Here is a 25903-nt window from a genome sequence, read left to right on the forward strand (position 1 = left end):
TGCCAGTGAGAAAGAAGGATCCTGGCTAAGGCAGGGCTTGGCTAAATAGCCTGACCTTTCTCTTGGCTTGGCTCTGAAACGTATATGAAATATATCAAACCACCCCACTCTGGCTACCTGCTGTGCCCAAGGCTATTGGTCAGTACTTAAGAAATCCTTTTTTTGAATTAACAGTCAGTAGTATCATTTTCTTACAACTTAAAATGTTAGTTAATGGTAGGGTACCCAAACATGAGATACAGGGAGCAAAGACTGACCATAGCACCACTGAGGGCAATTGTTTAGTCCTAGAAACATATTTATGCCTCTGCATTTAGCCAAGCCAGCTTTCCAATAGGATATATTCCTGAGGTTAACACTAAACCCCATGCCCATGTGCTTTATTATCATTTATGTTCTGTTACAATGATTTATTCTTCTACGCTTCCTTCTCATTCTTCCAGAGAATAGGGACAAACAGCACCTTACTGTGACACAAAATGAAGATTTAGCAGCAACTTGATTTTAATAACATTTCTTCCCCACTGTTACATGAGATTTAAATAACCATAACTGGTCTTTTTGAATTGGTTTCACCTCAAAATATTCCAGTTCCCTTTTACAGTCCAGCAGAGCCTTTGCTACTCCTGCACTAAGAAGTTGATAAGGGCAGTTCTAGGAGACAGAAACGCCTTTTTAATGGTTCGTCCCTGGAGATGCTTGACTCCAAGCTCACTCTGAAGAACTAGCTCGTGCACTTCTTCAAAATTGCGGGCTGCTTGCTGAGGAACAAAAACTTTGCCACAAGCTTTGTTATTGATCTGAAAAAGACAGACATGAAAACAAGAAAAAAGAGAAGTTACTAGACTGATTTATACAATTTCATTTCCTGAATCCAGTCCATCTTGTTACATGGGGAGGGGGAGAAAGGGATCAAACTTTCTTTTCTCCAACTCCAACCTTTTTAAGTAGAGGATAAAATTCTCCTTACCTCCTGTCCATCTACCATAAAATAAAGAGAATGAAACTCTGATTCACGATAGTCAAGGAAAATTGAAGAAGTGGCCATAGGAAGTCTTAGTTTTGAAGATAGCAAGCAGCATGTCGCTACACAATGCGGCAATCTTTTACATTTAAAACCACAGTAGTTACACAAGCTGAATACTGAATAAGCATGAACATAATGGTTTGTCAGGCGGGGATCTTGGTTTGTACATACTTCTAGGCTGCAATTTGGATTCTTCACAGCTATGTGATTCCTCACTGGGATTCACATGCAAGACATTAAAATAAAAATATTTGTAGCTGAAAAGGTATCTGAAAGATCTATCATCACTTATTTTTAGAAAAATAGGCTTTAACTCATTATGTTTTATTCACACTAAACACATGACTTGCTAAGCCAACACCAACCACAAAGGTGACAATAAGGTAATGTTTTCCCGTGTGTGGCTGGTTTACAGAGCAGTTTCCATACTGGTTTTGCATTAGCAGGGCAGAATCACGTAAGTAAAACTGAGTAAGGCCTTTAGTGGGAATCACCTTAATTTTTAAAATAATCTTATAAATCCTTTCTGTCACCCAGTAAGAGCAGAAAATGGACAGGGACTACAGAGCCTGACTGACTACTTTTCTAGAACTGGCATAAAATTCATTATTACAAAAATTTTCAGATTTATATGGAGTACTTTCAGTGGATTAATGAAAAGAATATCAATCCCACATTTTAGCAAATGAATCAATTTGATTTTTAAAAATCCAGATCAAATTACTTGCGTAAAAATCTGCTGCAGCTACTGCAGATATCTGACCTTTAGACATCATTGTAATGTGTTCTCAATCATCTAAAAGGAATATATGTTGCTTCATACAGCTTAGACATAAAAATGCATGCAGCTTGGTTTTCACTTGGATTTTATGCAGGATACGTGTATGCAACATACCACCGGTGACAAGAGACCTGCTTCACCTACCTAGTTTGCATTGTGTTGAAAATAAATTAATCTCTGCAATTCTCAGAGAGAGGAAGTCAAGACAGATTTTTAAGGAACAAGATGAAGTCTCAAATGCAGCTGGGATGAGTAATTTCTGGACTGGACTTGACATTAATTTGTAGTGCTAATACAGATAGGCTTTTATTCCTACACGCATCCGTAACATGGTACCATAAAAGGCTGGCTGTGTTAATCTTTGCCTTTAGCACCTGGTGCAAAGTAAATCCCTTAAAAAACACAGAAGAGTTCATTTTTAGAGCTTTTGTGAAAAATACATACAAGTAGTTCTTTTTGACAGGGCACTTCAGAGAAGTAATGCATTCCCCATGAAAAAGAAAACAGTAAAATCCACACTGATACAGTTTTAGTGAGAATATAAAGCAAGCTTGTCAGCTTGCTGCTAGGACACACAGCCTGCAGTTCAAAACTATGCCTGCTTAGTTAAAATGTCATTCACTGTCCTCCATGATGCAGATTAACACGTCCCAGTGGATGGATGTTGGCTGGGGGAACCTTGCCACAGCTAGCCTGTTTGGTGCCGTTCTCAACAGAAAAGCCAAGCAGTCTAAATCAACTTAGCAAATAAATGACTGCGGTGGTTGTGTTTTCCTAGAAAGGTCGAGAAGCCTGGGCCACCCGACACTGTGTACCTTCCCACAGCATGTCTCCTGATCCTCCCACACCCTGCTGCCAGCCGAGTCTGAAAATCCTATCAAATGGCAGATGGGTTATGATTTCAGCACAGGTTTCCAGCGCGGCTTTTCATCATAAATATCATGATGCAAAGTCAAATGTATTAACATCATTCTTAAAATAAGCATCTGCATCACATACTTGTGTGTATCAAGCATTCTATTCACATATTCTTTTAGTTGCGGGGCTAGATTCTCAGTAGGAAAAATATTTTCTACTATGTCTTCATCTCTCTGTCTGTATCTTACTAGACCATCACAACCCTCGGCAGTTCCAGGTAAAAGTGCCAGCACAAGAAACTTGGGTGCTGGCAGCCTCGTTTCTCTGAAAAACCATGGCAAACTGCAAGAGGAGAAATAAGTGAGGCTTGGGTCCTTTCTTCCCCTGAGGAAGGAAGCTGTTGCTTTTTATTTTATTTTTTTTTTTAAACCACATTTGGCATTTTATAATATTTTGGATCTAGAGGGAGCCAGAGGGAACTAGAGAGGTTATGAAGGATGAAATGATATCAAAGACTGAAAAATAAGCACCTGGAGGCTGCAGAGAGGAATTTTTAATTCCACTCAAACATTTTTTTACTATTGATGTATAATCCTTCTGAGAAGCAAAAATGAAAATAAATATCCGTGTCCTTTTAGGCCTTCCTTGTGTGCCAGAGCAAGAAAAACGACACCGGCTTTTTTTTTGTTTTGTAAAAACATCAGTTATAAGACCACAGCTGCTAACAGTTCTGCACCACCTAGAAAATGTGAGGAATGCTAGTCAGAAGTGTGTTCACAGGATGAAATGCACACTACATTCAGGTCAGATTTTTCACAGCATTAACAATACACGGTAGGATTAAAAATATTCAACTTTGCAGTAACATTTGAAGTAATGGATACCATGCATATACAGTGAATTTAAATGTCTTTCTTGTAGGCACTCTGTACTGTATCGGCCAAGGATGCAGCGAGTTGGTTCCTTTTGCTGCTTTGGGTTAAATACAGAGAGACGTAACTCCAGCACAGACAGGAAATAATGAAGTATTTTGTGTCAAGAGAAATAAACCCATAATGTCTCAGCAGGCAAAACCCTGGCAGCCTGAGGCAGTTTGATGCCTTGCGAAGAATAGGGTTGTGGCCCACAGACTCAGTTTGACTGTGCAGCCTTGTGAAGAGACACTGCCTCTTTGCAGCTACCAGTTCCTCTGTATGTCAAGTGTTTCTTGGTTTAATGAGGGTTATTCATTTTTGCAGCCGTACAAAAACCTAGTGTCCACAAGACTTTAAAATATTCACATTTATGATGACTTTTCCCCGCTCCTCCTCCATATTTCCCTCTTGCCTTCCTCTTACAGTAGAAAGCCAGGCACACCTCCTAGGCACAATTTTCAAGAATTATTCCCAGTTTGAAAAAGGAACTTGTCTCTGTGGTCTTCCAGTCACTTGCTTTCTCAGAACTAAAGAAGGTGTTTACATACATCATATTCTCCCAACAAACTAAAGAAGGTGTTTACATACATCATATTCTCCCAACAAAGGGGTTGTTTTTTCTCTTATTACAAGACTTCTACAAAGGTTATGGCTTTGACAAAGTCAGTCAGGAAAAGAAACAACAAAAAAAAATTCATAATGGTTGTTTAAAGCAAAATTCATTTTTATTTTTCTGGTTTCTTTTTTTGAGAAGGAAGTTTTAATGTCAGCAGAAAAATACCAGTGACATGTTTAGGTGTTTTCATGTTTGTTTGTATAGTCTTAAAAACAGAGGTCATAGTTTTCCCTGTATTGCTGAAGTTTTTATTTTAAGGATACATTTAATAACTCATTTGCTTTAGCCACAATTGCAAAGATGTTTCTGTAATTACACAATTTCTCATTCATGACTTCCTTATAAACTGAATGCTGGAATTTAAGATGTTTGCTAGCTGTGCTTGAAAGTGAAGGTTTATTTTAAGCTTGAGCAAAGTGATTATACCTCAGTGAAGATTTTTACTGGTATAAATAAATACTTATCACTTAAAGAAAGGAAGAAAGAGGAAGGAAGGAAGCAAGCAAGCAGTAAACCTACAGGAATATTAGACTAAATCTGCTATTAACCCCAGTTGGCACTTGAGTCCTCCTTGGTTTGGGAAAAGAAGCCAGTTGAATATTTCCTCCAAAAATACACACTCTGTGGGCTCGGCTAAGGATGTATGTTGAATGTTAGAAAAATTAGTGTTTTAGCAGCAGTTCTCATTCTGTTCAAGTGGACTGACTGAGAGATCTGGCAAGCTATGTAATTATTTGCAAAGATATTTTGGTTAAGGATCAACATGATGTACCCTAAATCCAACCAATCTCTTCCATCCTCAAAAAACCCAGCTGAACAAAAATAACCCAATTGCCTTACTCCTTCTACCCAAAGGAGCTAACAAAATAAAATACAGATAAAATGCATCGCTTCTGTTTCTCTTACACACGCACATAGAACACGCAGTTTTACATGACCAAACAACATTTCTTGTAGAGGCTCCATTTTGTTCAATGTCCAGAAACACAAAAAGTCTTTAAGTTGAAACATTTAAATTAATTTAAAACATTTAAGCTTAGAATGTCCGCATGGTATGTTAAAGGTTATTCTGTGGTTAGCAGTGGAAAAGGCAGGAGTCCTGCAGATCTGATAGTACGCAACTACATCATTACAGACTACCGTAACACCTGAGCACGAAGAACCTGAAGGCAAGTTGCCCAGGAGCCCAGGAGTCGATGGAAGAGCTGAGACACTACTCATGGATCCCACAGGCCTGGCTCCAGGCAGTCGCTCTATGGCCTGCAGTGGCACCTGCTGCTGTGCCCTCTCTAATGATAAAGCTCTATGATGCCTGGGAGCATGCTGAATACAGACTAGTTAGCTAGAGAGGCAGGAAAAAAGACACTAAACTACACTGCGCGTGTGCACAGACACATGTTGGAGAACTGCAGGTTAACTAAACGTACTTACGTGTCCGCTCTTCTGCTGAGCTGCCAGCTCCTTCTCTAGACCAAAAGGATGTTAGAGCTCAAAGAGAAACTGGAATGACATTACCAAGGATACCTGTTTTTCCTCAACCTCAGTCCTCCAAATACGGAATGCTGAATACTCCAAATGCTGAAACGTGCCAGAAGCTCAGCCCAAAGCAGACAGGAAACGTCGTTTGGCAAAAATCACAGCAACTTAACCCAACTTATGGTAGGTTGTATTAGGCAACCATAGCGCTACAGGTACCACCAGAAATGTCACCTTCTTATACATTTTTTGACAGAGCCAAGTTCATAAATGCGCTGTCAGGCAAAAAATCTGGAGGGACCTGTATTTTGATCGTAATTTTGACTGCACCGGCCTTGCCCACAGTGGTTAATTGGCCAAAGCCCCACAGGTACTAATATGCAGTCACTCAAAAAGGTTTCTGTTGAGATAGTCTCCCTTCCAGACTTGCTACATTTTTTTAATGTAGGAAACCATTTTAATTACTCAGCGCAATGGTAATTGCAGCTTCTATTCTATCCGACCTTTCACTGAGCCACCTAAGAGGGGAACAGACTTCGACAAGAGCAGAAGTTTTGTCATCCTCTGAGCTTGTAACACATTGGTTAGCCACCACTGAACCTACATGAAAGCACTCTTACCAGAACAGACATCTCCACAACATCTGATGGCTGAAGGTACTCTGGGTCTACTTCGGGCCAGGACTGATGCAGCACATCAACATCCCAGTGATGATGATGACAAAGTTTGTTTTGCATATGCGCCAAACCTAGAAAATGAAACCAGTCAAACATTCAGCTGGGCTTTAACCAGAATATTCAATCTTTGGAATTTGATAAGTAAGATCAGAATAAAGTTGACTTTAAAAGCAAATCCCCTAGGAGGAAATAAGAGTGTTTAGATGAGCATACAGCACATTATAAACAGAAAGATATACATCTCTGAAGCGCTTGTTTTATGCCATGTGTAGGATGCTAACATGAACAATGTGGGCACAATTTAGATTTGTATTAGCACTCTGTAACTTTGCCAACAGCACAGAAGACCACTGTTTGTTATTTGAAATCATAACACTGCAACACAAACTGACGTCTACTTTTGGAAGTCAATCATAATCCTGCATTTTTTTTTTCAATAACACCACCAGTTTGATTAAAATTTTACTCAGAACTCAACCAAAATAATAAACAATTATGGCTTATTATTTTACCATCTGTAATATGCTGAGTAGCTTCTAATTATGCAAGTCAAGCTATACTTGCAAGATTTTCTCATATTTTGTGGAGTATCTATTTTCTTACAACTTAAAGGTGCCACACTACCTTGCACAGCTTGCTCTCCTTCTTATGATACATATATTCTAAAACACTTTATCCTTTGATTTTATTTTTAAAAGCTCCTAAAATGGCTATAAGTGATCTCCTTTTATTAAATAGGCTTTGCTTTCCTCAAGACAATTTGTTCCTGATTTGTTTAAGTAATAGGAGAATAGGATGCAATTCATTCTGAAGCTGCATTCTTTAACTGAATAAAAGCTTCCGAGTGGAATTTATGTTGCTCTTTGCTCCAGCTGTAGGACAAAATGGAAAGATTTCACTTAACAAGAGGCTGTCAAATATAATCAAAATTGATGATGATTGCTCCTGTGAGTCTCACAAAGCCAGGGAACTTTTAAATTAAAAACATTCACTGTGTATGAATAAGAATACAGACTAAAACTTTTTATAAGTACATGCTTCATTCAGAACTGCAAAATGTATGTGAAATCTCATCTGGTTTAGGAAAACTCCAAGCAAAAGCATAAAGAAAACCCATCAACACAAGATTCACTGTTGAGACGGAGGCACCTGAAGCTGTTCAAAACACAGCACAACAGCAGTCATAGGAGCAAAACCAACCCATGCACAATACCCACATGAATCTACCTAGCTGGATTGTTTAGACTAATACAGTGAGTAACAGCAAACAGGCGCATAAAGAGAATGCAACTTTCTGCAGAAAAATCTGCCAGATTTTTGTTAGTGTTTTTGCAGACAAAGCACTTTGGTAGAATGACACACAGCCTTGCTATCTGCTGAATGATTCAGAATGGGGCAGTGGTGTGGACTGATGGGAGCTATTTCTAATTGCAAGCAAGAATGTGCAAATTTCCTAAGAATGACAACAAAGCCACAATCTTATTAGGTAAATAATTGATTAAAACACTTCAACAGGTCTGATTTTGCATGTTTTTCTTCTCTCACAGCAGTAGCTTAGAAACTGAAAGAGCAAAAGATAGGAACTCAAGCAGAAAAAAAATTCTTCACATTGGTGATTCATTATCACGTTGACTTTAAAGACAACAGCTGCTAGATTCTTCCCTTTTTGGCATTTGAACATCCAGATGAGCTCATTTCTTTCCAACTGATCACATGCCTTGGTGCAGAAGCATGCACACTGGCCACTCCTTATTTTCCTGTTGAAGTGGATTTCTTCAAGCCACTTCAAAAACACTTCCTAATACGATTCAAGAGCTTCTATCTATGAAAGCAAAACCAGGGTCACTTTTAAATCCCATGGAGGCAGTCAGTCCTAATAAACCGACTAACCAAAAAATTTAAAATTAATTCTGAAGTAGATAAACTGTGACTAAGCACAGTGTCAATCTTTTGGTTCTCTTTCTTGCTGCAAAATGAGCTATGAGCTCATCTGTATTAAAAAAAAAGTGCAAAAGTCAACAGAACTAGTTTCAGAAAACAGAGTTCGACAGGAAACCAAAATGAAGGTTTTACTTCTGTTGCCTGTTTGCCTTCCTGCCTTAATTCACAGTTCATGAGCTGTAGAACACAGAAAACGCAAAGATTTGGTTTGCGTTTTCAAAATGCACAAGACCAGAATGCACACACACAAGACCAGAAACTTCATCACCACGATCCAGAATGGTGATGGTCCACTTGTGAGGACGAAGACAGCCTTCCCACTTGATTCTGAGACATTACACAAAAGCACTGTTTGAGAAGTTAAACCCCGACCATTTCACAGCCTTCTGTTGTGAAAACATTAAAAACCTAGTTTACTGTCTTGCTGCACTAGAAAGTGCCTGGGAAGTGCACTTTTATGAAGCAGCATACATTTTGCTTTCTATTTTCTGATGTATTTTGCTTTTATGGCTATAGATTCTCTTGCAAATGTAGGACAGAAAGCCAACTGAGTACATTTTTACTTACTGTAAGCCGTTCACTTTTATGTACACATCTGTACAGCCACACAGGACAGATCAAAGACAATACTTGTGCTCAGTCTGAAGCTCTGATCTTGCTACTGAATCTGCTTCAACAGATTTTTACTGACTAGCAAGCTAATACTAGAACAAGGTTTCCCTAACCAGTAACTCACAGCATTGGAGTCAAGTTAAAACACCAAGTTAAATGCATATTATATTACTGTAAATGAGCGAGTTGAGAGACGGAGGGGACAGGACAAGTCTAACAACGTTTCAGCCCATGGGAATGTTTTATTAGCATTATGTGAGTACTTCATAAGCATAATACTTCCCCTAAGGTGCTAAATGGCAGGGAAGAGCGGATTCTCATTTTAAAGAGATTTAAGAAGGAAGATGTTGAAGCAATCACGTATCAGCAAGGTGTAAGGACTGCAAGGTCTTCTAGTCTTACAGAAAAAAGCACTAGAAAAAAATATCTGTAAAATTCCAGCAACAGTGCAGCTAGTTTGACACAAAACTATGTAGACAAGAGAAAAAGATGTCATTATGGAGCAAACTGAGTAAGAGCTGGCATGGGACAAGCACCGGCACAGAGAGGTTAACAAAGCAGAAAAGGCAAGGAGGATGGAAGCCTTAATGGTTGATAAAAGGAAGTTGATGAAGGCATCTCAAGCAATGCCAGTATCAGAGTTTACGACTATGGATCTTCTAACAGGACATGTAAGAAGATCAGAGTGGAGAGTATAAGGTGACTGTGAGGGTGTCTTATCCAAATGTTGATAATTTTTGGATTTAGCTAAATCAAAACAATTGAAATCTGTGTTAAGTAAAAATCCACCACACTAGCAGACAATCAGATAAAGTATTTAAAAAGCCCAGAGCAGGAGTGTGTAAGGGTAAGTGGAGATGCATTCTGGGTCAGTATCTTACTTGCCTCTGCAGCCTCTTCCAAGGAAAGGATTGTTACCACGTTACTTTGTTCTTGACACGCATTTTTACTATTTAATGAATCTTCCTATTTGGCAGATTCAGACAAGTTGCATACCTGAAATACCTTTCCGCAGCCCAGGAGGAGTATGTTAGTCATATGTGAAATGGTCTGCAACCTCAAAGAACTCAGAGCAACACAGTAACAGCTGTTTTCTAGACAGCTCTGAAACAAATGGTATTATACTATTGGTATAGGAATACGGAATCGGGTTGTGAAAAGCCTGGGTTGCTAAAAGCAGACTCTAGAATGTGTTTCCAATTCAGCAAACTCCACGTGAATCCTTTTAACCTTCTGAAAATAATCCACCTTCCTCCACTTGTACAGACTTACTATTCTTCTCTTGGGGTCATTACTCTTGGAGGAAAAAAAAAATAAAAATCCCAAATTATGTTTCTTCATGGATTTGTGAAGGGGGATTTCTGCATTCAGATTTTCAATTAAAATCTGCAACATTAATTAGCTTCTACTCAGCTCTATTCTTCACAGAAGCCTTCTTGAGAAGGACTGAATTCAGACAAAGAAATTCTTGCAAAAGAGCTACTGCAGTGACAGTTAAAATGTTGCTAAGACAATTACACCATTACAAATTCCAATAATTACATTTAATTTCAATGTGTCTTAAGATGTGTTTAATATCAGCATGTATCTTTCATGTGCCATCTCTCATAAAAATTTAACAACTCACAATAAGCAGTTTCATATCCTTGTCTGGACAGCAAAATCCTGTACTACTACAAACAAACTGAAGAAAAAAAAGTCTCAAATGGTGTCTGTATATTCCTCAGATACAAGGTTTCAGGAAGGAAACAGATTTCCTCATCCTGTCAGTGTTCATAAACTGCCAAGATATCAGCCGGATGAACTCTTCCCACACTGAGGGGCTACAGTTGCTTTTTCTGTTATTAAGCGATAAACCAGTGTATTCACTGCACAATTCAGACCATCAGGTTGATACACCAGAATACTGAAAACTGTGCTCCTCTAAGCAGGAGAAAGAACTTCACACACAAAGTATCGAAGCACTGGGCTACCATTGTTCAGCTGCTGAAAGATGAGGCACTTCCCAAACAGCATTCAAGCAGCTTTTCCTTCACTCAGACTGGAAAGACTTACTTCCAATACTGAAGTACGCTCTCCAACCAGCTCACAAAGAGACCAAACCCTTCATTTCTATCTGACGCAGGAAAACAAGATGGTCCCATATAAACTAAACCTCATGGGAGAATAATTCCTCAGCTGCAAAGAACAAAAATTGCTTTGCCTTGAATCTACCTAATTTTACTTTAACTGTACTTAAAAGTTGCATATTACATCGGAAGCATGCTTGGGATATCAGACTGCAGTTCTGAATTTGCAAAGTTAATCAACAAATGAACAAAAAATCCACAGCAGACTAAAAAGCTAAAATTTCAAATGAACACTGACACAACTCTTGCAAAGCAGGAGAGCATTATTACAATCAAAATTACTTACATCACTGATGCTAGTCATTACTTAAAATGTCAAGCAAAGCATTTATAATTAACATTCTAAAATAATCTTTGTAATTTTCCTAATAATTTCATTAGTTGGTAACCATTAAGATCGACTGATTTGCAGTTAATTCCAGCTGTAACTTTTTTTGATAACCACGAAGGCACCTACATTCATATTTATACACGTAGCCATGTTTTAATCTCTACAAGATACTACATGAGAAAACACTGATTTGCCTTCTTTTTTTTTTCTTTTTACATTTCATTGTGATCTGTGCCAAACAGCTTTTAGATTGAAAGGGAAATTAAAATGCAAACAAGCATTTTTTGCTATTTAAATATGAATGCATTCAGAATACCAGTATTTAAGAAAATTTGTTAGATACTTAAAATTTACCACGTTTTGCAGTTAAATGCAATTTTTTCAATCAAAGGAGAATATTTTATGTAATTACTGAATAAAACTAACAGTAGCAGGTTATCATATTTTGGACATCAAAGCCTTTAAGACTTTAATATTTATAGATGCTAGCCTAGCTTTTTATTCCAAAACTAGAAAAGGAGAAAAGGCTGGTTGATTATTTTTCAATTTCCAGAACACCTGTCATTTAAACTGAAAAAAGTACTATTTACACCTGCTCTTCTAGCCTCCAATTGTCAAAATTCATTTTACTACCTCCAGAAAGCCTCACTCCAGGTGTTTAACCAGAAACTTCTATAGTTCTGTGGTTTAATTGTCTTCAAATCTTTGGCAGAATTAATTTAATATAATACCATACATAAATAAGGGTCTTATTGTAGGTTGTCATTGTTTCACATTCGGTTTTAAATTCTATTGTACTCTCTTCTTAAAATGTTTCATGACCATAATCAGTGATCAGGAAAGCATGAAAGGAGAGATTACAGTGCAACAGTAAAGGTATTATTCATCCTGTGAAGCACAATGCAAACAATCAAATTAATGAAAATGCTCTCTTCTTCTACTTTCTTCTCCTCTCCTTTATTACAGCCTTCTTAAGGATGTCGTAAAATTAATATTAAGCATATCTCATTATATAATAAACACTTTCTAATGAGAAACACTAATAAGAAAGCAAAATCCTTTTTGTTCAAAAAAAGCTTAAATACACAAGGAAGCGTAATGTGCTTCAGGGTTAACAAGAACAAGTCACTGCTCCTACAAGCATTCCTACTTAACTGCCAAATTACCTGCTTGACACAAACTACAGGGCTTCCAGATTTCCCAGTTTCATTTTTCCCTGCATAAAGAAAAATGCCCCTTGTTTTAATCACTAAATCAAACAAAATTCAAAGGCTGCGTACAAGTTATTTTGGAATGAAATGTCAGTATTTTATCATGAATATGTTGCTTATGTGTTATTATTGGCATTACAATAGCAGACATAGGCTTTCATCAAAGCGCGGGGGTCCACTCCTATAGGTGCTATTTATAGAGCTAATAATACACAAAGTCCTCTTCCTGACTAGTTTACGAGAGAGGAAGTAGCACTACCTCTGCATTTAGATGCAAAGCCAAGGTACAAAAAGAGTGACTTACTCTGAGTGTGTATGGAGAACAAAAGGATAAAGAGAACTAAACAGAGTATTTAGGAAGCTTGATGTTTATACTGAAACTATTTAAAGTAAGAAAGCATCATCATACATACATAATAAAGTTTAAGAAATCGGTTACGTCAGATGAGCAACAAGACTTGGTGGAACCAGAGTACAATTCAGAACATGAACTTGGGGAATCTTTCTCTAGACTACAGTTGGACATTTTTCCCCAGAAACCCCAATCCCAGGACAACTGCTAGATATTGACTATTCCAAAATAATACAGCCTTCTTACTTCAACACAGTACTTAAATGTACACACACTCTCCTGATGAAATTGTTTAATAACCTTAATGTACTGTAATGATGACCGTGCTAAGGGATTGTGATTTTCATGTTTAGTCATAAAAGTCTTCAGGCAGTAATCACTATGCAATGTTGGTTTTTTGTGTTTTTTTTTAATGCTAGTTGCACTGAATGACAATGCACAGTCTTTGGACCACACAATCAAAATTTTCTCTTTAAAAGCATACAGAAGCTGAGGGCAATACACTCCCAATTTTTATGTTTCCTTTTCATTCTTACATCAGAGAGAGATCCAGAAAATGTTTACCACTCTCATTGATTTTAGTAGTAAGAAAAGACAACCTTCCCTAACATTCCAGACACTACAGAATTAAGCTTTATGTTTGACAAGTTACATTAATTAAGACATTCTAATGTTCTTTGTCTCTTTATCAAATATATTTGATAATTCTCTATTCCCTAACATGTATTCAAATTTCAAGTTCACAAGGTACTGGATTTTTATTAAATAATTTGCCTGGACCCCTTCTGCCTACATCTCAACCAACGTGGAAAACGAAGTCCTGGCAATTACTTCCATTTAAGTATAACTTTAATTAGACGGTACTTCACATTGTAGGAGAATATTGACCAGAAGTAGCTTTCTCCAGATGGATCATGTCTGATGCCACTCTTTATTCTAAACAATTAAGCTTGTATTAAGACATCTTAAAAACACTGGAAATGAAAACACAGGAAAAAACCCCATTCTCCCTAGTGTATCATTCTGTTTCCAGAGTCTCTGCCCCTATGTTATTGCTTTCAACAGGAGCAGCCTTTTTTTGGCAGTTAACATTATTACAGAGCCATGCACAACTCTGAAATATAAGCAATTTAGTAGCTCTGCTCTGTAAACACTTGAATGCACAACGGTTTAGGATGACTGTTGGAATAAAACTGTTAAAACAGCGTCCAAAGGCTAACATTAGGTCCAAAACCACATAGCAATTTGTGGCCAGTCTTAATGCAGAATATATTCCTATCTTCCCACATACGTCTTGGGACTTGCTCCAAAGAACCTTAAAAGCAATGGCTGAACTCTGGCATGCACATCCCTTATTTCGCAGGCTTTAACTGTAGCAGCACCATGCAACTTAGCCCACTTGGAATTCAGATCTCAAGGTTTACAACTGTGACAGATCTTAAAAAAGATTTCCTGTCCACCATTCTCACTCTCCACGAGAGGTTAATTTGCAGCATAACATCCCTCGGTCTCTGGAGAATTCTACAAGAGCAGGATTTTTACTGAACACTCCTTTAGTCTTTTTAGTATACAGCTCTCTGACATGGTTCTTTTTGCTTGAATTCCTGAAAGAAAATATGCGCGGTCCAAAGACTCTGAAAGAGTTGTTTGAAAAAGGGCTGTCCCTATCCCCACGCTCAGCTCTTAATACTGCCATCCATATACCGGAGCAGCCAGCAGCTGACAGATGAATTCCTCATGCAAGTCCTGTCTTGAATTTTTCTTCCTTCTCCCTTTCTCTGCCTAGTCTCAAGAAATCCACCTTCGTACCCAAGTGGAAAGAAACTAAAAGCAGAAAGAGAGATCCGGCAACTCCGTAAGATTCAAGTTTGTTTAGGAATTATGACAGAAGGTGTCAAGACAGCTGCAGAATTCAGGGATAAGTGACACAGGTACTATGTTAAAGGTATTTTTGCAAACTTTTTGCCATTTTCTCCTGGAACATCAATAAAAAGTTTATTTCTGTAAATACCTTTCCACATCTCTGATGCAATGTGTGGAGCCATAGGTGCAAGCATAATGCAGAGTGAAGCCAAAGCACCTTCAAATTCTGTGCTGTGGAGAATAACAGGCCGAGAAGCTTGCTAAACAAACAGAAGGAAAAGAAAATAAATTGTTAATATTCTGAGGTGGGGGGCAAGTAGTTTAATTAAGAAGAAAATGCAGTAAGGAAACCTACAATCCATTTCTATGCTTATGAGAGCATACTTTCACAATAAACTGGAAACCTTAAGAAAAGTTATGGAGAATTAAAACTGCAACTCTTGGTCACAGAGTCCTCTCCAGCACTTGGAAACTAATCCTGAAGAGGCTGATGCAGTCCCTCGGGAATCTGCTCTAGTGTGGGAGTCTGAACACAGACCCATGGGGACAACAGTGGCCCTCAAAAACGTTTTGAGTGCTGCCACTTGTAGAAGCGCAGTCTTAGATAAAATCACAGCTATTTGAGAAGAGCTGAAGTACTTCTATAAGAGAGTCAAGCTGTGCTGAATGCAGCATGGTTTTTGTTGGGATAATGTTCAGTTGTACAGGATCCTAGAGTGGCTTAAGCAAAGCTGAATTTAGTGACAAAGTGAGGTTTTAGAGCTGAAGGAGGATTTGGGAATGAAAAGCAGAATATTGCCTTTTACAGTTTGATGCTCAGACTGCTTTAGTAAAGTGTTCAGCTTTCCTAGTACGTTTTCACTTTCTTGCAAAGGGCTAAAGTGACAAAATTTGAATCTTTGTTCCTCTATTTATTGTATCTTAATAGAAAAGATATAGCACTAAAAGTAGCCAAATGAACTCTTTCTTTCTTTTCCTGTTTGAGAGGTTACATCTCATAGTAAATTCAGGTTCTGTATTTACTTTGTAATTTTCCTCTCTAATGAAGCAGCACAGAAAAATGTCAGCACTCATGTGCTGATGAGAATGACTTGGTGGGTGTGATTAACACCCATTCCCGTCTACTAGAAAGTTGTCCAAAACCAGTCATTTGTTTGACGCAGACCTCAAATGTTGTCAGATGGCATCTTCTTCTTATCACTGATACTAACAACGTCAGTGCAAACTAGATTTAAGTTTTAGTAACTACTTCCTGCTTTCTACATTTAATTCTCACCCACCTCCTCCTTTTCAACTGGGAGCAAAAGAGGAAGTGTGAACCTGCTATACAGAAACTTGTTCTTGTAAGATACTGCCTGGCCTTCTTTGGTCAAGAAACATGTCAGTGTTCAGACATCTGGCTGTCTGTAGGACACTGATGTTTATTTATTTATTTTTTATAAACGATCACTTATTACCATCCACCAGCACAAAATGCATATGAATCACTGAGCTGGAGTTAAAGAACAGTTTGTCACCTTCCCCACACCACAGTACTGTAGACTCAAGTTATCTCAGTACAGCAATTGTGCACACCCTACTTAACTTTTTTTAAGTTCCATGACTTTACCAATAATCCCCTTGGAATCCATAAGGTATAAAATGGTATTTCAATAAAGAATTTGAAAAATCCAGATTTTTATCTGATTTGTGGTCTAGATCAGGTTACCATTATATACCTGAAGGATTGCTCAACCAGATGTAAGAGTAATAACAAAAATAACTGTAACAATAATAAAACAATAACAGTTTATTATATTTGATCTATTGCCACTGGCTGATAAACAACATAATCTAAATAAAAAATACTAAAAACTTAAATTATTTTTACATTTGTTTTAAAAAGGGGAATTTGTAAACTCTACTACTGGCAGACAGCTTAGTGGTGAAAGCTGTCTCTGACGAATGTAAGATCATGTGTGATTTTCCTTGCAAAGAATAATCCTTTCCTTTAAAACAGAGTATTTGGTATATACCAATTTGGTATATACCTACGCAATTTGGTTAAAAACAAAAGAGAATAAAGAACACAGCTAAACAAAACGTATCCTTTTCAAACTACAGGATGCAGATGTAAACATCAGAACCTAGTGGCTCTAATACCATCAAGCTCCTCCAGCAAAACCGTGTATTTCAGGGTTACAGTGATACCAGAACATGGTACTTTTGAACTGCATAATTCAATGAGGGTCTTGACTTGGTAGCAATACTTATGACAGTAAATGACTTACGGGAAGCTGGACCTGTAGTTCAGGCAGCTCCTGCTTTGTATAAAGAATTACAGGAACTGGGTCTGAGAGAAAAATATCTTCATTAATATCGCATACTTACATGGAGTATGTTAGTGAGGCTCATCAATCGGGAAATAGCTGCATTGAACAGATGATCCTTTGTGAAGTACTCTGTTACCTTGTATCAGAAAAAAAGGTCTATCACTAATTGCTTAAAATTCTCAAATATAGAATATTGGGTTTTCAAATAAAAAAGAATTATTGATAATCAACTTCAATTTGTGAAATATGACCACTGTACCTCTTACATGACAACCACTTTGGCATGCAAACACATCATATATGCAGTCACATGCATGTATGGGAAAATATCAATCATATAAAAATTCAGTTGACTAGCTTCCCCTGTTTCAGGATTCTTAAAGCTTCAATCAGGGACAATGAGAACTGTGTATTAGTAATCACCCTCTATTTCCTTTAATAGAGTATCTTCCCTTTGCCCCTACAAGAGGCTTTCATCCTTGTAAATCCAGTTACGCTGGTGAAAGCTTGTCCACAGATTGCAAGATTATAATTCCAAGGTCTGTTAAAAGGCCTGGAAGGTCCCTCACCACAGGATTATCAGGAAATGTTTTTATCCATAGAAAAATATTTTTTAAGTTAATTTTGCAGGTATTTGTATCTCCTTCCGAGTCATGGATAATTGAATTGACACTAATCACAGCATGAGACAATATAGAAGAAGGGATGAACGATCATTTAAGTAATTTTTTTTTTTTAGGATACGCTTATGTATTTTCACCTAAATATTTTTTTCGTTCTATATGAAACAGTAGGCATAATAATGAGGTGTGAAGCTAACAGAACCAAAGCTTTTGTTAGAGATAACCGGCATAACTCACCTACAGCTTTGCTCAAAACCCAGACTGATTAACATTTTAATGCCGTAACATTTCATCGTTTAAATAAGGCACAGAACAGAGAATTTTTGCCAATCCAAATCTTAATACTTTGCAGTTCTGTTCCACAGAATTTGTATGTAAATAAAATTACTCATACAGAGAATAATTCAGTTAAAAAATATGAGCTACTCATCTGGGGAAAAAGCTTTTGGCTCTGTAACTCAAGCATATGGTTTTAGCATAAGCAGCAACTTATCTGGTAAAATACAAACTATTTAAGTGTTTCTTTTAACCTCAGAAATCACCAGATTCTTCTGCTCCCAGATCTTTCTGGCTTCTGCCTTCTCTTTCTTATTCAGAAGCTCAGGGTTGGGCATGGTTCCTGAAGTCCTTGCTTCAATAAGTTTGGTTACAAGTGCCCAGACGCGTGTTTGCCATCTCTGAACGCCTGGCATAGCATCAGCTGAGATTAATGAAAGATTGCAGAAAAATTTCAGTTACAGTGAACGCATCTAAAATTTTAAATAAAAGCAAAAAAGGAAGTGAACGCTAAACATTTTTTCTAAAAAACCCCTGTATTTTAAATGAAAAAAGTCAATGCAATTAAGAATGCTTTTGCAAATAATGCTGGGTTGCCTTAAGGGAAATAATAATGTAAAACAAAAGTCTTTTACTGCAATGACTTTAAAACACACACAGCAAGAATATTTGCTAAATTTCTAAAATAACCCAATGTTATTGCAATGTTAGAGTGTTCATCTCATGTTTTAAGTAATTCACAGAACAGTTCTATATGCTCCCATGTTTCAAACCCACAGAATACAAACATACATATACACACACATGTATACACAAACATATTTTTTAAATTGAGAGATTTCTTCTAAAATTTTTTTTTAGAAATGACATGTACTTTTGTTGGTACAGAGATGCTACTGTGCTAATGACTATAGGCTCTGATCCTTGGTACCATCTTTTGACACAGCTTAGTTTGGGATGGGGTGATTATACATCTGTTTACCCTGACCCTGCAGGGACCAGTCCTGCTCTGTGGCTGCCCTAAGAACATGTTTCTGTGATCTAGGGACCACGCTACAGAGGCCCCAAGCTACTGCTGCTCACAGCCAGGTCCTCCACGTGGTGTGGTGCAGAGCCACTGGTGAAAGGATGGCTCGAGGTGCAGCACTGATATGGCTTCAGCTCTCTTTTCCAGATGTGCTGTGTTTCTACTAGACTGCACAGCACTACACGCTGTGCTACACAATATCAATGTATCCTAAGATGTCCTAGCTGGCAAAAGCTTCCAACTCTGCTCTGGCAACTGCACTTGAAAAGACCACCAGAGCCACTACTAGACTGAGAGAAGTAAAAGATGTGTGAGTGACTGTAATACAGGTGGGTTATCTGTCTAATTGCACTAGATGAAAGACATTCTACTCATCTGGGAACAGTAAAATACAACCTGATTGACTACATCTGCATGATCCTCATGAACTTTTGCAGGTGGGACTGGGAATATGGTGCCCTCCCCTAACTTTCCATCTCCTGTTCATATCAGAAGCATGTAGACCACCTAGACACAGTAGGCTTGGCATTATCCAGACTGTATTAACGGTGCAATAAGCTGCTGGGTAAGTTTGACCACAAGTGGTCCTGCACAGTCTGGAAGATCGCTTGCCCACACTAGGGCAGAGAATGACATGAGGCCCTGCCCTCATGTCCGCTGCAGAAAAGACAAGGAATCTGCAAGGGCAAGTCTGGAGGGCAAAGGATCATGTGAACCAGTACCTAATATTCTCTGAATAAGACAATTTTCTGTACTGGGCTTGTGTGGCAAGGTTTTGGTAGCAGGGGGGGCCACAGTGGTGGCTTCTGTGAGAAGCTGCCAGAAGCTTCCCCTATGTCTGATAGAGCAAACGCCAGCCGCTCCAAGGCAGACCCACAGCTGGCCAAGGCACTGAGCCCATCAGTGATGGTGGCAGCGCCTCTGGGATAATGTTTTTAAGAAGGTGGGGGGAAACTGCACAACTGCAGCCAGAGAGAGAAGTGAGACTGCGTGAGAGCAACAGCCCTGCAGACCCCCAGGTCAGTGCAGGGGGAGGCAGGAGGGGCTCCAGGTGCCAGAGCAGAGGTTCCCCTGCAGCCCGTGGTGAATCAGCCCATGGTGAGGCACGCTGTGCCCTGCAGCCCATGGAGGTCCACGGTGGAGCAGGTATCCACCTGCAGCCTATGGAGGACCCCACGCCGGAGCAGGGGGATGCCCAAGGGGGCTGTGACTGTGTGGGCAGCCTGCGCTGGAGCAGCAGAGGAGCCCAGGCTGGAGCTTGTGACCCTGTGGGGGACCCACGCTGGAGCAGCCTGTTCCTGAGGGGCTGCACCCCGTTCCTGAGGGGCTGCACCCCGTGGGAGGGACCCACGCTGGAGCAGTGTGTGAAGAACTGCAGCCTGTGGGAAGGACTCTGCTGGAGAATGTTTGTGGAGGACTGTCTCCTGTGGGAGGGGGACCCCACGCTGGAGCAGGGGAGGAGTGTGAGGAGGAAGGAGCGGCAGAGACAATGTGCGATGAACTGACTGTAACCCCCATTCCCCGTCCCCCTGCACCACTCGGGGGGAGGAGGCAGAGAAATCAGGAGTGAAGTTGAGCCCAGGAAGAAGGGAGGGGTGGGGGAAAGGTGTTTTAAGATCTGGTTTTATTTCTTAGTACCTTACACTGATTTTGACTGGTAATAAATTAAATTAATCTCCCTGAGCTGAGTCTGTTTTGCCAGTGATGGTAACGGCTGAATGATCTCCCTGTCCCTATCTCAACCCACGACCCTTTCATTGTATTTTTCTCCCCCTGTCCAGTTGAAGAGGGAAGAGTGATGGATTGACTTGGAAGCCACCTGGTATCCAGTCAAGGTCAAACCCACCACAACTTGCTTGATTTCTTCAATTGAAACATTCACTATTTTGTTATCATTAAAAATTCAGATCCAAGCTTAAAGAATTATGAGACTTTTTCACCTACTTTCCATTTTCCCCCCCTGTAAGTATCTTTAGGCTACTAACATCTCCTTTTGTTCACATTTTCCAATACTCTCTTAACACAACAGGACTCTGAAATCTTTGTGTTTCTCAAGTAGTAAACAGGTTGATTTGAAACACTAAATGCATTTTTGCTAGTATTATACCTGCCTGTGCTTAGATTTCTTAAAAAATGTTTAACTACCAAGCTCTAGTATACTTTGCAACTAAGACTGTATACCCACATTTCTCACACTAATTTAATTATTCCATTTTCAAGATGGAAAAATACAGCAAAAGGATTGTGCAACACACTTAGCGGCTTCAGAGGGAATTATGTACCTGCATACTGTTAGGGGTGAAGAACTTAAAGCTTGATTGTTTTTTTTAAGAGACCTTTTCACATGCCTAGCTCTGACCTGTTGTGATTAGATGGTGACAGAAAGCCAACAGAGGAAAGTCACGAAGTCCACTCCTCCAGTACACACAACAGGGCAATAATACATAAATGAATGCATAAGAACGTACAGGATAATAGTCATCAACTGAAAAAATGCTAAGTGCAGGCTACACTAAGTAGCAAGAAAGAAACACAAGAAAGAATGGAGTATACCTTTTTAAACCAGACATGGAGTGTTTTATTAAAGCCTTATGCAACAAGAGGGTTAAGACTTAAATGTATGCATAAGATTACATTAAAATGTATGAACCACAGTAGATAAAATAAATTAATATGTCAGTATGACAAACTGCATGATGGCAGTAAGTGTGTAGGAGGGTAAATCTTTATGTATTCACGAAATAAGCTCATAAAAATGTCATGTGTGCACACATATTAGTTACTAGGAGCTCTGATTATCTTCTAATGAGATTCTTCCGAGAATATTTCAGTCCAGCTTACAAAAGTTATTGCACGTGTGTGTAAATAAATGCAAATAATAATAATAATAACAAATAGCGCAAGGTTTTATCTGCAATCTGATATGATTTAAAAAAGCAGCTTATACTGAAGAAAATAATCTTAAAATAATAATTTTCAGTCAGTCGTAGCTAATAAAAAAATAAGAGAACGCAGTCCAAGTTTGCATAAGAAAATACCACTTAAGAAGCACTTCTCCTACATGCTTTTAGCTCGTAAGATGTAACTGCCTGCAATAATCTTGCAAGCCTGCCTCTCAGTGACAGCTTTGTGACCTCCTCTCTTTTAAAAAACCCAAACAATAAAATCTGCTCATTATACTTTTTCAATTCAATTGTTCCAAAACTTGGGCATCAAGAACTGTATGAATTTTGTATTTAAAATCTAACACACTAGGAAAAAAGCCAACAAAACAAACAACGGAAACAACCTGACTTACTTTTAACATCCCACAAAATATCCTGTTCCGGAGGAGCAGCAAACAGAATGTAAAGACGCAGGGTATCAATGCCATATTCTTTTACTAATTCTTCAGGGTCTATTCCATTGTGCTTAGATTTGCTCATTTTTTCCCAAGCAACTTGGAGCTTCTCACCAGTTTTTAGATGAACTGGTTCAGTTCCTAAATATTAAAGACATGGACAAAATATTAAAACAAATTTTGCTCATTTGTAACAGCAATTAATTTTGTTCCCTAAGCATATGAAGAAAAAACTATTTCTACTGGGTTTTTTCAGTGTCCGAACAGCTCAAAGAGGAAAACCACCCATTGTAAACACTCTCTTCCCTCCCAACTTTTTCCTACTTTAATGTTTTAACACAGGTAATATCCCAATGCTTCCATTAAAACATGACAGTAAGTCTCCTTCTACCATTTGGGAGCTGTATCTGGCATGCATCCTATGGGATATCTTGACAGCTCCTAAGATTTAACCATTGTTATAACCATGATATTTAAAACCTTGTAGTTAAGTGTACTGATTTGGTACAACTCTGACCTGCACTTAGCTTTTACAAACACAAGATTTATAGGTTTCAACTGTACTAAGTTATCCTGACAAGGAACGTGCCTTCTGTTGCATGAATTCAGAATTCAGGCGTTTACACTGATAAAGATGCAACTGAGCAGAAACAGCTGCTACAGAAAAGCCCTAGCTTTTCTGGACAAAAAAAGCAACAGCAGACAGTGGTAAATGTAAGGGGTTTTTTGTTTGCTTGTTTAAATGACTTACGGGGTTTGTATGCAGGAGGAGAACAGTGAAAACACGGTTGGGCGAGAGGAGTGCTTAAGGGAGGCAAACGTGCCTCCAGCAAAACCAAACCACTCTTGTTGCTACAATTCCCCAAGCCAGGACTTGCTGCTCCACTTGTGCACTGAAGGCACTGCAAGGAACTGGAGAAACAGCACTTTTTCCTACACACATTTTACATTCCTAATATGTACCAAATACACCAACATCTGCGTTACCTTTGCCACGATGTTGTGGGTTTGTCTGTTTGCTGGGACTACTAGCTCCATTCAGCAAGCTGCTGAGCACTGTCTTACCACAACTGATTCCTGATCTTTTGGACTATACTGGAGCTAAAATAACAACCAGAGCACCATTTCTGTGTTAGGATGCAATTAAGGGCTGCTGGACTGGTAGAGTCTCTGTGCACTCAGCAATGCATATAAATCCAAAACTCACAGTAGCTGCTCTCCAGTATAAATATTGCAAGGATTCATTTTCTCTTCCAAATTTTCCCAGCACTGAGACTTGTACAAAGCAGTCCCTGACTTTGTGGTTGCACCTATGCTGATTTTCCCATGCAGTCTCTCTTACCAGTGAGATCAACCTCCTCTCTCTTCAAACACTGGCCTGTTGTTGTTAGTCTGAATGTCTGATTCTTGATAAGACCTTGAACCAAGAGCTTATGGAAAGGCTCCCTAAGGATAGAAGGAAAAAGAAACTTGTCTGTTGAAAAGAGCTGTCAAAAGCATACTTTATGATAAGCCTCAGGTGTTGAGCCAATCAGTCACAATTATTTAATGAAACAAGAATTCTAAGTTGATTATGCATAAATAGTTGTCACCTTAGAAAGGGTACTTTGTACATTTATTCATGGTGCCTGGCTGGCAAGTATTTATTTGTATTCGGCATGCATTCTTGCATCCTAATTTAGTACTGAGTTATTCTAACATCACTTTTCAAATTAGCATATGGATAATACACAGAAGTTTCTTTGGCCAACAGTGAAGTTTCACTAACTTCAAGCTAAATCCCCAAGTGTAAAAGGGCTCAAGTACCCAGTCTCACTGTCCTTCTTACAAATATTTAGTTCTAGCTTCACTCTGAGCAGCACAGTATTTTGAACAAACCAAAATCTTGCTGTACATCTCTTTCTATAAACGGAGAAGACAGTTCCTCTAACACAAGCACTTGCATGCCTTGTGCCTTTGCAGAACTAGCCACGAAGACCTAGCTGTAAGAAAAAAGTACGCTAGAAAAACAGCAATGCTGGAACATTCATGTCAGTAGATCAATTTTTTTAGCTTCTAGAACATTAAAACATTACTTTTCTAGCAGAATTTACATCAGGAAGAGTAAACTTTCATCAAATGTGTGTATGATAGAGCTAAAAAGAGCCTTAGAAGCACCAAAGATAAGGGCAGTAGAATACTCAGCCGGAAATAAACTCAAGTAAATACTGCTCTAGTTGACAGATACATTATTATGGCCACCTCCTGCAATGATCTTGGATTTCTAATTCATCAAGTCAGATGTCTATTGCTGTTTTCATGGGGAAAAAAAAGACAACAAAAATAATCTCTAGAGCTTTTGGTCCCCACTCAATAGGCCAGGAAAGTAAGGCAGCTCTAACAGAACTCCCAAGAACAGTAGGGGCCAGGGAGGAGGTATGGAGCCGGACCGAGAAGGCACAGAGTCTGGGGAGCCTTCCCATGGGATCCTCCAACACAAAGACGTGGGTGACCAACATTCTGGAGGACGTGCTAACCATCGCTGGATAGTACTGACTTGCATCTCCTAATGCTCACACGTGTGCTCAACATTAAGCAATCTGAATCCTCCACACTTCCACCTAATGAAGCCCCACATATCTAGCAAAACAACTTATGTCAAAAGGATGCATTACTCCTATGTACATACTTTTTAAAAAGCTAGAATAAATCCATCTAAAGAAGAAACACTAAACCCAGACTTCCACATTTTACTTCACATGTGCAAAAAAATCATAATTCAAAACACTTTTAAGGAGTTTAGTATTTTACATCATTAGGAAATATAAATGATACAACAATTCATCTTGTGATTTAAAACATTATTTAATAATACAGTTAAAGTATTATTGAATTATGTAACGCTCATGCATGTTTTAACTGCCATAAAGCAGCTATCATCCCAGTACTAGCCTTTAAACTCTTTTAATGACTCTGATGTGAGGAGGTATTTGAAAGAAAAGCCTTAAACTGGGAGAGAGAAAGTGACAGGCCTCATACTTTGTCTCCGACATATTCATGTTTGAACATGAGTTTCCTTCCTTATGTAGTTTGCATACTTTTAAATATTGTGCAAGTACTGGCACACAGCGGTGTATCATTCAGTCACTAAGCAGTAGGAGTCTCTGCCATGCCACCTGGTTTTATCAACAACGTTAAGTAGAATAGCAATTCAAGCATCTCCATAAATATTTTCTAGACAATATTTCACAGGTTGCCTGAAAAATCCTGTTGTTCAGAAATAAATGATAGGAATTTCAGGAGATGAGAACTGAAATAAAATTTAGACAGTATAAACAAGAAAAAGTATTTTTAAAATAGGAGGCAGTATTATCTAAAATCTCAAATAATTATCACAAATTATCTGAGTGAATTAGAAGATGAAAATTGGGAACAAAAACCTTGTAAATCTATCATCAACAAATGGTAGAAAAAAGCTTCAGGAGATTTGGACATGTTCAGGGTAAGTTTCTTCTACAAACTAAAGATATTACACCAAGGGAAAATAAAAATATTTTT

General features: G+C 38.6%; 1 protein-coding gene across 3 annotated transcripts in view; it reads right to left on the reverse strand.

Annotated features, from left to right (window-relative positions):
* Window positions 1–480: 480 nt before the first annotated feature.
* The window catches only part of LARS2 (leucyl-tRNA synthetase 2, mitochondrial), an 88643-nt gene continuing 63220 nt past the window's right edge, over window positions 481–25903 (reverse strand). For all 3 annotated transcript variants that reach the window (XM_055708467.1, XM_055708466.1, XM_055708465.1), the window contains 7 exons: window positions 23709–23812; window positions 22325–22507; window positions 18254–18423; window positions 17159–17236; window positions 14937–15048; window positions 6293–6420; window positions 481–800 (listed from right to left, as the gene is read on the reverse strand). In XM_055708467.1, the coding sequence (XP_055564442.1) occupies window positions 621–800; window positions 6293–6420; window positions 14937–15048; window positions 17159–17236; window positions 18254–18423; window positions 22325–22507; window positions 23709–23812 (955 nt within the window). In that variant the 3' untranslated portion in view covers window positions 481–620. The remainder of the gene's footprint in view (window positions 801–6292; window positions 6421–14936; window positions 15049–17158; window positions 17237–18253; window positions 18424–22324; window positions 22508–23708; window positions 23813–25903) is intronic.

This window comes from Falco cherrug, chromosome 4 (assembly GCF_023634085.1).
Source record: "Falco cherrug isolate bFalChe1 chromosome 4, bFalChe1.pri, whole genome shotgun sequence".
In the NCBI taxonomy this organism is placed as follows: Eukaryota; Metazoa; Chordata; class Aves; order Falconiformes; family Falconidae; genus Falco; species Falco cherrug.